General features: G+C 46.2%; 1 protein-coding gene across 1 annotated transcript; it reads right to left on the bottom strand.

Annotated features, from left to right (window-relative positions):
• Positions 1-1,360: 1,360 nt before the first annotated feature.
• Positions 1,361-14,132, bottom strand: LOC133838603 (intermembrane lipid transfer protein VPS13B). The gene is given in 17 exon segments (XM_062269755.1): positions 1,361-1,858; positions 1,919-3,867; positions 3,930-4,414; positions 4,478-5,239; positions 5,301-5,660; positions 5,721-6,757; positions 6,824-7,048; positions 7,104-7,260; positions 7,317-7,675; positions 7,677-8,075; positions 8,077-8,707; positions 8,775-9,235; positions 9,295-9,920; positions 10,107-10,305; positions 10,362-11,143; positions 11,200-12,559; positions 12,616-14,132. Coding segments are annotated over 17 exon segments (11,268 nt in total). The 5' UTR covers positions 13,882-14,132; the 3' UTR covers positions 1,361-1,648.
• Positions 14,133-14,212: the final 80 nt, after the last annotated feature.

The raw sequence follows: 14,212 nt of genomic DNA, 5'->3' as shown, positions 1-14,212 counted from the left end.
TAAAATCGCGGGATTGTTAGCCAGTAGAGCATTATTGTTGTTTCAAACTATTTTCATTTACATTTGACTTAGTTTTTGTATACAAAACAATTTCTTTCTAAGAACTTTTTGCAATAGCTGACTTTAAGTGCGAATATTTTTGATATTTACATTTCTGGTGTTGATCGTAAACTTTTAATGCTTTCCTAATATAGTCTCAAACAAAAAACCTTAATTTCACTGCTTAGAAAACAAGTCTAATACTCGCGATATAAGAATTTCCACCATAGTGAAAACAAGAAGGGCCAAAGCCAAGCATCTGTTCATGACACAAATCGTTGCCTACTTTTGAGCGCAATGCAAAAACACAACATGCCTGCACATTACTGAGCGTCTGCAGTGTGTTTGCATATGTGTGAGTACACATGCACAAAGCTCTGCGGCTATTGGGTTGGGTGAAAGGGAAAGCAGGAGCGAAAGCAGAAGCAAGAGCAAGACAAAGGCGGCAACTTTACGGCGTAAAAGCAAAACAAAGTCATGAAGTGCAGCACATCGTTCTCAACAATTGACAGGGCTATATTAGCGGCCATAAGCAACTGCCAGCACACACGCTCGCTATTTGCTTATAAGCATCATTTGGGGGCTGTGTTTAAGAATGTTTGCAAGTATGTGTGCTAGCGAGCTGTCAAATACATTAAATAGGCCAACTTGTGCAAACTTTGTGTTTGTTGTTTTAAAGTGAATAATATACTCGCATATATTTTATACACACTGCATGCAAGCATGATTGTGTGGCGAGAGCGGTTGCGGCAAAGCGGCGGCTATAATTGAATCCTTTGGTTATGCAGCCGCGTAGTCGATGCAACCAGTCAGCCAGCCAACCAAGCAACCAACGAACCAACCAAGCAAATTATATTTTAAACGAACACAACGAAAAAAACGGAAAAGTAATTTGATGCGGTGGCTCTTGTGGCTCTTGGGTTTGCCCGGCAAACAAATTTTACGACTTCTTATTTCCTTTATTGTGAATGTTGAAGTCGAAAGGAGCGCGAATTGCACTCGATGTCCATGTCCTGTGCATTCCTTTGGCCAGTGATTGTAAATACGTGGTATTTGGTGCGTTAGTCGTTGTCTTGAGTTGGGTCGAGCACATAGTTTTACAGCTGGTCTTAACTAAAATCAATTTCATTAAATTGAGCTTTGCCGCATCGACATCGACATCGACATAGCATCGGCATCTCGGCATGCACGTTCAGTGTACCACAGGGGACGACATCGGCGTTGCCCTTGAAGCACGTGAGCACAAAATACCAAAGAAACCCTACGCAGGCTCAATTTTATTTGTTGAGCGCTTGAACTTTCCGCTAAGACATTTACGTGGTTATAATTTATAATTTTCGTATTTATTGCAAAAGGGCAACCAGTCAAAAAGGTTAACAAAAAGAAATTGGCTGCATTACTCGAATATGTAATTTGTTTTGTTGTTGTTGTCTTCTTTCTTCTTTTTTTTTGGCAAATAGCAATACAGTCGATTTGAAAATACTTTGCAGAATGCACTTAAGACACCACACGTGGACACGGAGTAGAAAAGGGGGCAATTACAAATATAAATGTGGGGGTTTGTATGCATCTAGATAACAATATATTGGCTGTACAGAAAGAGTAAAGTCTATTGCGTTTGGCGAATAACCTTCAGGTAGTGCATCAGATGCTCGCCCATGTTTTGCTTGAGGAAGAAGGTGCACTGGCTCTGGCGATGTTCATCATCCTCCTCGTGGTCACTCACGTGAAGTAGATCGCTCAGCGAATCGTTGAACTTAACATGCGCCCACGAAGAACTCAGGAAGCTCTTGATGCGCTCGTTCGTGTACCTTAATTGCTGCAAAAGTGATGAATGAATTAAAATCAAATTCGAATAAAATAAATAAGAGTTTCTTACGCCTTCGATGCCGTCAGCCTGCTCGGGTCTCAGGCTCAAGTACAGCTTGGTGGGATCTTCACGATCCGCCACAACCTCAACCTTCAGCACCGACGCGATGAATGTCAAATCCTCGCGTTGCAACTCGATGATAACGAGAACTGTGGATGTTACGAACAGCAACGCTGGCAGCATTTGTCCATTCAACAGCAGCGTAATATCCTGAAAGAACAATATCTGATCCTTTTTCAACTGGGGCGGCAAGTAACGCCAGATGCGATAGGAGCTGGCATGCAACGCCACATTGCGTGTGGTGCTCGGCTCCACCTGCTGTGGCATCGTATTAAAGCCCACGGTGTGCAGCACTCCTTGGCCGGTAAGTGCCAGCATTTCAGCTGCACCACTAATGGGCTTCGTTAGAGCGCCCACAATGCCTTTGGTCAGACCTGTGATGACACCCACAGAGGAGCGTGCCTCCAGCGTATGATGCGCTATCCCACCGACAGCGCCCAGCAGACTAATGCCCAGTCCGGTCAAGCCTTGCGTGAGGCCATCCGCAAAGCCTTGGGGACGTGCACGTCGCCTCGCTTCCGTCAGCTCTATGTGCTCGGAGTCGAGCGTTAGTCTGTCCAGATTGCGTGCCACCGAGCCGGCCAATTTGGTCACCGAGTTCACCGTGCCCGCCGTCACATTGCGCAGCAACGACGCAGATCCTTGAGTAACGCCAACCACGAATCCCCATGGACCGCGAAACAGTCCCTGTACCGGCATCGAGATAAAATCGCGAAGTCCAGTGCTGAAGGAACGCGCCAAGCCACTAGGACTGCCCAGTATCTCCAGGGATCCCACCACCCAACCAGCACCAAAGATGGCACCACTCAGATAATGCAAACCCAGGGATTGACCGAAGCGCAGCGGAACCGTCAGTATCTGGTGTCGCTCGTAGCGGGAGAACGACAACGGCGAGTGATCCAAGGCAATGTACAGACGCGACGAAGTGTGCACCGAGAGCAGCAGACTCAGCGGCTCCACCACAAAACTATCCAAACGCAATGGCTCTGAAATGTATAACGCTTGCGTAACAAGATGCGTAGGCAATAGAGTCTGACCGTCGGCCAGTTCAACACGTTCAGTGTCAAGTGGCGGCGTATAGACACAGTTGGAGGGCTCGCATTCGACTAGCGTATCGAGCAGTTGATTAAGATACGCATCTTCGATGTACACACGCAACGGCTGCAGTTGACAGCGCACCGACTGCAAATGAAGCTCGTCCTGGTAGAAGACAAAGCTCAGCAGAGAGACGGGCATACGTTCCGCCTGCCGCTTGTAGACTGCATCAAGATCGTAGACCAGCGGCAGGCAACAGTTGCGTTTGTAGAGCTGCTGGGCGCAGAGCAGCACAGGGAAATCGTACTTTCCATTAGTGTAGAGTTGATTGTCAATCTGCATATTAGGCAGTTGCAGATGCAGCACGCGCTCATCGTCAACATCATTATACGCGAGCATGACATCGTCCGCATACATGTTACATACTTCAGTCTTTAAGTAATCCTGCTCGCGATTGTTTGTCTGCAGACTAAACACAAAGCTCTTGATGAACGTGCGCAGGTTTAGCTGAATCTTCTGCTCGCACTCTTGTTGAAAGTGCATGCAATCAGCGTTGATTATTTCCTCTTCTGGTTCGCTCAAGTCCTCTTTTTCATGATCGTGGATTGCTGCTTTTAATACATTCTCTGGCAACATGGGCGTGGTATCCTCATCGGGTTTGGTGAGACGTGAGCGCAGATCCTTCACAGAGAACTCCATCTGCTGTGCAATGTAATAGATGTTAAAGCGTATCACTCGATGCTTATCACAGATGATCACTTTGATGTCGCCATGGTTGGGCACATGCATAAACTTCTGCCACGACTTGTCGGTGCGTATGGGTTTGCTCCAGCCGATTTTGTTCTTGCTACAAGTGCTAGGCGCTGCAAGCAAAAGAATATTACTATCAGGTTTCTATGCATAAAGATTCTCTGTATAAATCTACCATTGTAAAGCGCCAGTGAAAGATTGCACATGCTGTACTCCACATCGGGAAAGTTGGCGTACATTTGAGGTGGTGAATAGTAACACTTGCTGTACGGCTCAATCAGTTGATTCCACTCAAAATGCTTGCCCGCAAACTCGGATGTGGTGCAAGTCACATTGCTGTTCCCCGACGCCGTTGTCTGGGCCACAATGAACTTCACATTCGTGTTGTTGCTAATCACAATCGTCGGCGCAGTGTCTCGGAACACATTGAGATAATATATATTATCCTTCTCAATGAACGTGATTGTCAACGGAATGGATTCCTTGCCATTCTGCACGCTGAAGCAACGGCGCGTGAACGGCATAGCCAATGGGACAGGTATGGAAATGTGCTGGGCGTTGTTCGCGGCAAAGCTGACGAAGTATACAAAGGCCGTGTCACTGGTGTGCTTCGTCTTGCGCGCATTCAGATCGTGAAACATTTCCATTGTGACACCAATGCTGCAATCAGAGAAAACAATAATAGTAGATGCCTGTGAAGGATGATTAGATCACTTCACTTACGATTTTTCCTTTGCCTTGATGGGCAGCAAATTGCGTATATTTTTAGTCATGTCCAGCAGGCAGACATCCTCCCGACTGGACGTCTCCTTGTGATCCATTGTCAGCGGCATTGCATGCAGCACCACATCCGTAAAGTTGGCAATGATAAACTTGGAGCGTAGCTTGAACACGCGTCGCCCATCTTCCATTTTATATTCTAAGATCATACGAAAAACATCCTCGTTGCGCACCACAACCAAGTCCACATACGAATTCACCCGCAGCACAACAGGTCGTCCAATGCCACTCGATGTCTGCACCGCCTGCATCTGTTGTTCTAGGCAAATGGGCATCGAAGGTATCCAATTGGAACCAAAAGTAACATCGATGGTAAAGTAACCGCTGATCACAGGCAACATTTCCAAACAGTTTGCACCAATCGGATAGCGTGCTCCCTCTTTGGGCAAGGACAAGCTCACTGGTACGCCCGTGGCATTGATAAACATGCCCCAAGCTGCCACCTCCAAACCTAGGGTGCAGGAAAATTCACGCGTTGGCTTCACACAATACTGAATATCCAATTTGTCGAGCACTTTGGAGATACGTTGCACACGCATTTCCTCGTCATCATCGAAGGGCCATTTGGGCTTTGGTGTCTTGTTCAGACGCTGCAGCGTTGTCTCAATGGTCCACTCGGCGGAATCATAGTTGAAGAACTTTTGCCAATCCATATTCTTCAACATGAAGGTGTATTCACTCTGCGAAGCTTCGCCAAGTTCGCAACTAAAACGATTTGAGAGAGATTTAGTATCATTCATTAATTACTCTCCTTCATTCTACTTACGGAAAATTGAACTTCACAGGGTGCTCGGTGGAATGTGTTGTAGCCGTATTGAGTTGTTGGCTGCCCCCCTGTTTGGCAATGACAAACTGCTCCTCTGTCGTCGTCTCAGTTGCCGGCAGATCACAGCTCAGCAAATTGCAGATCTCAAATATGGGCCAGATGCTGACGAGTATTTTCTGCGGCTGGAAGCCATCCTCCACGCCTTCAAGGGGAATGTCCTCACGCAGAATACGCACCCAAACGCTGATGAATTGCTGTGGCTGCTGCGTGGGTACTTTCACCAACCAGGGCAAGTTATTATTGGGTTTAAGTGGAATGTCGCCAGTGCGTCCCTTGCTTTGGTCAGAGCTCAATTTAAGCCTGGGAAGTTGATTATAAAATTATATAAAGAACTATTTAAATTGAGTGACCGGTACTCACCGCATGACTATGTTCTCGTTCCGCATTACAGTCTTGTAGAAGGATGTGCGTCCCTTGGCAGGCAGCCAGTCACCTGGAAGATTATGCTCTTCGCTCAAAGCCACCTCAGATCGGAAGTCAGTGATCAGCCGAAATGAGGCCATGTTAACCACCTCAATCTGTCCCTTGATAAGCACATAAACTTGAGTGGCCGACAGCTTGCCCTGTTTAATCGTAAGACAAGCATTGCCAATGCGCACATGACGAACTCGCCGCTTCTCCTCAAATTTGAGAGCAATGTGCACTGATTCGCTGACCTCTACTTTATCTTTGTCAGTGCTTGGCTTGAAGAATGTCAACTCTTGGCTATGATAGTCGCTGCTGAAGTAGTAAAGAGACACCTCCTGTGGTGTGACCAAGATGCGTTCCGTTGTGCCAGTCTGACCAAAGCTGATGGGACACTGCATGCGATTAACAATCACTACGCGTGGCATCAACGTATTGACCACCTTATTCTGCTGCATCACCTCCAGCCAATGCTGCTTGGAACAGAGCAGCGTGTGTATCACCCAAGGGCCGCAATTAATGCGCAATTTGTCGAGCACTACGTTGGCATTAAGCTGACGACGTGAACGGTTAAAACGCAAATAACTCTGGAATGTCATGGGTTCAAGTATGTCAACCATGTTGAAGAAACCATAGTCGAGGCATTTGATGCGGCTGCGGAAATTCGTATCGATGCTATAGTTGCTACGCGTATAGACATTCGAATGGATGCGCAGGTTTTCCATGTGGACGGTGAGAAAGGTTTGAGTCAGATCGGTGGTCAATTTCAGATCGTATTTCTTAAGCTGCAACGGGAGCACATTTGCGGCATTTGGCATGTTGAGCAGATTCACCACGATGTCCTGACAGCATAATAGCAACTGCAGTTTCGGCACCTGCTGGACATCAAAGGTTGTGTCAATCCGCATGCAACCTACCAGAACTTTTGGATGTAATATGAAATCATTATCCAGATTGCCTTTATAGTCGTTTACTACGCGATTGCTTTCGATCTGAAAATCAAAAAATCATTGAGTAACATGGAAGATGAACGGAATCATGCTCTTTAACTCGCTTACCGATTGCAAGTCATCGTCTTCGTCAGCATCGAAGCATGTGCCATCCACCGAGATCAGCGACTGCATGATCACAACTCGCCAGATGGTGGCGCTGATGCTGCGTTCCGGCGGCGTCAATTGCTTACTAGAAATCTCTGACAGCTCAAAATCACAGTAATGCAAAAATGTTTCGTGCGTCTCGCTGAAGTATTCCATGCGGCACTTGATATGTATGGGATTGTCCACCTAGCAAATACAATTTAAATTAGTTTTACTTTGTAGTTAACACAGAGCTACTTACTGGCATTGGCACTGGGTAGATGTATATTGTGTGCATTTGGCGTGGCTGCGGATAGCGCCAACAAACGATGCCATAGTTCTTCTTAATGATCTGCACCTGGTATGGCATCGGCAGTACCGAATCCGTCTTTAGATATACAAACTGAAAAGCTCCAGCACTGCAAATTGAGCATAATTGGTAAATAAGTATAGAATTTTTACTTAGTTAACTGACCGTAGATCGTCCTGATAGAACTCAGCTTTGGGCTTCAACGAGGTCTTCGAGCGCACAATTTGTGACTGCAATGGCTTAAACTTAAACAACGTGTCCGTAGGTAGTACTAGCGGCATTCCAATGGCTGGGCGATTATGCAAAAACTGCTGCCACTCGCTATTCACATGTTCCATAATACTATCCATTTTTTCTTTGGCCAGGCGCAACTGCAGAATGCTCATCACACTCGCATCGATGTGCAGCACATTCAGCTTTAGTATAGATGAAATTAAGAGCTGATCGCACCATGGTTCACTTAACAGATCAGTCGAGAAGCGTATTAACAGCGGATGCAAAAATATTCTCTTGCCCGCCTGCACCAAAAAAGGAACCCAACGTTGCCTTAATCGATGCCTTGTTCGGACGCATGTTGAACTTGACGTTGGCATTAAGGTCGAGACAGATGGCGCTGACGTTAAAAGCACGCTTCTCATCATAGAACTTGATAGCTAACCGTTCGCAAACTAAATGCATGCGATCGGCATTGAAACAGTAGAGCTTCAATTGTTGCATTGGCGTCGAGTGCACCACAGGTTTCTCGGTGCGCACGGCAAAGTACGGTGCCTCCTGCAGCAATGTGTGAATACTGATGAGATCGCTCAACAGGAGCTTCACACTTCGTTCACAGAGCCGAATCAACAAAGGTTTCCCCAGTTCAACGTCCACTTCCAACTGTTGGGTGCGATCACGTTGCGCCTTCAACGAGAACAATGGCGGGGGGAATACCAGAACTGCCCAGTGGACCGGGCATCGTATCAAAAATGAACTCACTAAATCGTTCGCTGCTAATCTGTGATCCGATGAGAGGTTCTCGCTCTTCGAGTGTCTTGGCCAAGTGGATTTGAAAGTCGAACAGCGAGGCCTGGGTTGTGCTTACGTGCAGCGTTTTCTTTGACAGAAAACTGGGCTGTGATATGGTTATTTGTAGCAACGGCTTCAAAAGTACTTGATTCTCCACCTCCATGGCATCGTAGATCTGCAGCTCAAACTTGCCAGCCACAAATGACACGCTCGATGGATAGCTGAGTCTATGTCGAGTGCCCACATGGCTCTCTGTCGTCTCTGGCAGCCAAAAGTGTGGTTGGGATTGTGTAGCTTGAGCATTTTTGGGCATATTAATGCCCGAGTCACACTGACTGGCGTCCATCATGTACTCACTGCTGCTCTGGGCATCCAGAAAGCTTCCACGCATTGGCATCTGTGTTCCCGTGGTATGACGGTTAGTAATCCTTGCGGTTTTTGTGCTGTAGTTTGGGTTCGTAGAATTAGAAGAGGCTGCCAATGAAATATTCGAACTGTTGCCGCCCGATCTCGTCATTGATTGCGATCTGTGGCACTCCAAGTCCAAGATGCTACACATTTGATTGAAAAATAGAATAAGTTTCATGTGTGTTTAGTTTGTCTTAGCATATGACATACTTTCGAAGTCGTAGCAGCTGCTCCATGAGGCGGGACATCAAGCGAATTTGTTGCGTGTTCAAAGTGGCCAAAAAGTCTGTCAGGCAATTGTACTCGATAATTTGGCCAGCCACCAGAAAGCGATCGAAACACATGGCAGGCGCATAGATGGTGATAAAATCAAACTCCTTGAATATAACCATATGTTCGAGTTCTGTGGTTTGTTCCTGATTATTCCACTCAAAGGCTGGGTTGTTGTGCTCGTCGGACAGCGTTTTGGCCAAACGATATTTTTGTGTTTGCTCCCAGTTGCCGGAGGAAAGTGAAATGTTTAACACACTCAGCTCGTACTGACGATCCTCGACCAGAGAGCCAGGCGTGTTGAGCATGTTTAGCTCTGCGGCTTTATTATATATATCCTGACGTATTAGAGAACGCACCAAAGGGTTTTCAACAGTGGGTGTTAACTTAATGCTCTCGATCTGCAAAAATACATAGATTAATAGAATAAACTTGAGACTCCAATACTTAGAGCACTTACTCGTAGCAGTAGAACTGAATAGCGCTTCTTTTCCGTCTCCTGTGGAATGTAGATGTAAATGCCCTTGCTATTAAGATGTACTATGGGCAGATCCTGAACGGTTAGCATGGTCTCTTTTTGTGCTAGCTCTTCATTACTGGACCCTAAACGATGATTGGTGCGCATAATATCCAGTATCTCGCATTGAAGTAATGCAAACTCTGCAATCTTATCCAGATCCAATATCATTTCAATTGGCTGCAAGTCAATGATCAGCTCAGAGATGGTGTGTTGTTTATTGTGCAGATTTATAGCACCAATTTTGGAGTAAAAATCATGGAGGCTAACTGTCGTCACAACGACACTTATCATTGGCAAATTAGAGCTGTCGGGCAGCATCTTAATATAGATATTGTCGACAAGCTTAAAGTCTGTCGGCTGATTTGCCTCATAGTAATTTAGACTAACATTCTCCACTTTACAGGTGAATTTTGAGAAATCCGGATGCTTATCTACATTCAGCAACAAATCCTCAAAGTTCATGACAATCTTGCGCTGTCGACGAGTGCCGCCAGTTTCCATTTCTAAGGAGATGCGCGGAATGGTCCATTGGCAAAATATGATCAATGAGACACCTTCTTCTTGAACTACAAAAGCAGAGATGGGTGATTATTGAGGTGAGATAATAATTCTAAGAATCGCTGAGGAGAGATGTGAATACTCATAATCCTCAAATGGTTAGCTTAGTAAATTATAAAATTGGATTGAAATAAATGGCATGTTTAAGTTATGCATTGATGGTCAATTCAAATTGGTTCAATTGTAAATATTACCAAAGCTTATACTGCTAGGTATGTAGTCGGGATCAAGATCTAGAAAATCTTTGATATTCGAGTAGTTAGCCACGCTGCCTGTGTAGATTTGTAGGAGACGTTTAGCGGCAATATCCATGCACTCATTGTTGGCATCCAGGTGACGTATTGCTTTATAGATGGAATATACGATTTCATAGTGTTCATGTAGCAACTTTAACTATAAAAGACACAATACATTAAAGGAGTTTAATTAATTGGAAAAGTGAGACTTACACGACGTCCAAAGATGCTGATCTCAGACATATCTACATGCACATTGATGGAGACGGTGCGCAATGATTCTGTGGATGGTTTAGACTCGTGCCAATCCACTTTCTTGTTCTGCTGTCCTCCCAAATCCAAATCGGAATCCTCAGTGAATGATTCCACCGGTTTAGTCTTCTTTCGCGGCTTGTCGCTTACCTTTTGCGACAATGCTATCGTTACAGTAGTCTGCACTGGCGCTACAATCAATTCAGACTTGGTCCCGCGACGCAGGGACATGCAAAAATCATGCAAGTCAATAACCCACTTGCAGAGCTCTGTGCGACCGCTGTTCATATGGATGGTGGTGCGAATGTTGCCGCGTATCACATGGTCGCAATTGCTGGACGTGATCTTTGTGTGTGGCAGGCGAATCGCAGTGTATTCAATGGTCTGCTCCTTCATGTTCTTCCTCAGCATCACTTCGCACACATCAATTCTGGCCTTTGCCATGTCCACGACGACAACAATGGAAGTAAGTCGCTCGATCAGCGCGGACATGTCCAGTAGCACCTCATTCGGCTCTTCGTTCGTCTCTGTGTTGACTTGCGTATGGACAGATTTCTCCTCACGTTCCGAACTCAAATGTATTGTCTCCGCGGGAATGGAGATTTTGCGACTGTTGCGCATAGCACGTCGTGGTTGCCTGTCAATATTTGATGGCTTGATCAGTGGGGCCGAGGTATAGGATAAATTCGAAAACGATTGATTCCTCTCCAACAAGCTCAGCGTATCCGAGTCTGCTTCTGCTTCTACAACGAATAAAGCGATAATGATGGCAAGCAATTGATTAGTTTTTTAATCTTACCACCATTTTCGGCGCAATCATTAAAATTGAAACAGTTAAAAAATTGCACTAAATACACGTCTAGCGTGACACGGAAGTTTTCCAGCCAGAGGCAGACGGCGGTGGCTGGACGCTTCAAGTCTTCCAACTCCTCGTATCCCTCGCGCGGTATCTGAAGCTGCAGCTCCAGCCATTTATTGTTGATGCCCTTGTTGGTGGAGATTATTACATTGCGAACATGCATCATGGTGTGATAGACATCAGTGTTGAGGTTGCGCAGCGACAGCAGCATGGCGTAATGCGTGTGATATTTGCGATAGTTAAAGCGCAGCTTGGTCACCAACGTCTGCAGCTTAATCACATCAGACGACAGATTGGCACGAGCCACTAGTCGGACCAGCGCACCCAATCTCCCGCTATCGTAGGCAATAATCAACAGTATCATGCGATTGAGGAGCACCAGTTCACGCTTAGAGAACTCCAGACTGATAAGCTCCGAAATTATTTCTGCCGACTCCAAGGCAGCCACATTCGGTCGCCAGAGATGGGGCAATACTAATCGATTGAAGTTCACCTGCATGCTGGGTATATTCACCAGCTTGGCCTTGCCCATCTCCGGATTGGTGTTTAGTGCCATCACAGTTAGATTCTTCACGTGCAAATTGTAGAAATTGTAACACGAGTCGATAATCTCGCGCGGTTTGTCCTGAAGATGTGTGATCAAGTGAACCAGACGCTTTGGATTCGCCGGTCCGCATATTGTCCCAACCACCGATGACATGTTCACCTGCAAATACGGCAACAGCGTCTGGCTGAATGTGGTGCTCAAACGATGTTGATTGGCAGCCGTGGATCCCTCATAGCTTTGTTGGCGTGGATAGAACTTCACCGTCATGTTGCGCAGATCGACGTGATAGTTGCAAACGGGCATGAAACGCATCAAGTACTCAATGTCCGAGTAGGTCATGTACTCGTTCTTGTACTCCTGGTCTCGAGTAACTGGACGATTGACATTTTCACTGGCAGCTTCTGCATGATATCCGGTGTAATCGTAAGGACGCAATAAATCACTAATAACATTTTTAACCTGAAGAAACGACTGCGAAAAGTGGAACGTGATGCCAGCGGACAGCAAACGATACTTCACCCGCAACCCGGCGTCTTTCAGCTGTACTCCCTGTGTCACATGACTTCTAGTCTGCGCCTGCGGTGCACGATACTCGACAATGTCAAAGGCCAACACCGGACTTCGATAGAGCATATAGTCATCCGTGTTGCGTGCATAGTATTCATCATGGTTATTGCTACACCAGGGCCGATCCGCAAACATATACTGCTCGTCGAAGAGGCTCTTATCCACAAACCCACGTTCGTTTTCCGCCTGCAAATGATGTGGAATGAATAATTCAACTGTATACAAGAGAATCTTACGCTTACCTCCTGCGTGTTCATCAGATTCTGCGTCATGGGATCCTCGCTACGATAGATACCCAACGGTTCCATATTTAGACTGGACAAACCAGCTCGCACATTTGCCCAATCGCTCTCCTTGAGCTGCGACCGCTCGTAGTAAATTCCGCCCAGACTTATACGCATTATGGGAGTATAGCGTATGCGTTTAATGCCGCCCATCACTTGATCGGTAAATATCTCTGAATTTTTGAGCTGGAAATTCAGCTGCTCCGCATAGACGCCAACATCAAAGGAGTGGCCAATTGGCTCGTCCGCGGCAGGCGGCGCGGTTGCCTCAAAGCTGGGCAACAGATTCCATGCCCAGCCAAACATGGTGTTTGGTGCATCGGGCGCCACACGTTGCTGCATCGAATCGCTAGTTGGTGGCTCTACCGGATCTTCCAAGACGAACGCGTCCTCCTCAATGTTGGCGGGCTTAAGTTCCAGCAAGATCTTCACCAAGCGCATGACCATGGGAAATTGCAGCGACGATACATTGATGTCCAGTGATTTGGTAAAGACACCAATGCGAGTGGTGCTCGATGTGTTAACGGTGTTCACATTGTACTTGCGCAGCACACGCAGCTCTAAGGTGCAACGATATAGGATGGGCTCCTGGCACACCTCAATTCTACCGGCTGTATTGCGTTTGTCTAGGCAAATAGTGAGATCTGATACCTGCAGCAACTTGCGCATTAGCACCTGCACAGGATTCACATCCATCATAGCTGGCTCCCAAAGTTCGTTAGCCGAACTAAAGTTTAGATATTGCACATTCATGGAGACGACAATATCATCGTCCACATACTTCAAAATGATGTTGTGGCACTGCAGATTGATATTATTAATGATCTTATTGACCACGCTCGAATTGATGGCGCCGCCGCCCTGCTGCTCATCGACCACATCCGCGCTGAGACGCTGTCGTCGACGCTCGGCCAGCTGTTGCTTCTTGGCTTCCTCATCAGGCAGCTTGGCCACAAACTCAATCGTGTTGATCTCAATGCGCACTGGTTCCGACGTCAACTTGGTCCACGGCACTTGAATGGAGAGTTCATGAATGTGGCCGGACACGAGCTCGAAAGGCAAATTCAGCTCCTCCTCGAGAACATCAAGGCGCAAGTCTAGGTTTTGAAACGTCACCTCGCCCTCCCACAGTGACACCTGTGCATCTTCATCGCGAATATTTTTCACATATTTCGCCACGTAGTTCAGCAATATCGGTGTGATGTAGGACTCTAGTTTAAACATTATCGCTGCTGTTGCCCCGCCACCACACGCGTCGCTCGCTCAGCGCATTAATCGTCGTTACACCAATTGGGCTATTTACTTAATTAGTTTGTAGCCGTTTCTTATTTGCTGCACATTCTGTTAATTTTGATCAAAATCTAAGCCCGAAAAAAACAAAACAAAATAACATTTGCCACAGTATTCACAATTGTTTACTTTTTTGCCCCGGCACTCAGTGCTGACTAATTTTCAAATATTCTTGCAAATCGACACTGCACAACAAAATTGCTGTAAATAACAGAATTGGGATTAATTGGCTTTAAAAATCTTGTTTCATTTAAATTATAAAATG

Source organism: Drosophila sulfurigaster, chromosome 2R (genome assembly GCF_023558435.1).
Source record: "Drosophila sulfurigaster albostrigata strain 15112-1811.04 chromosome 2R, ASM2355843v2, whole genome shotgun sequence".
NCBI lineage: Eukaryota > Metazoa > Arthropoda > Insecta > Diptera > Drosophilidae > Drosophila > Drosophila sulfurigaster.
Note: the sequence above shows the minus strand (reverse complement) of the source record. Positions and strands in the feature narration are given on the sequence as shown.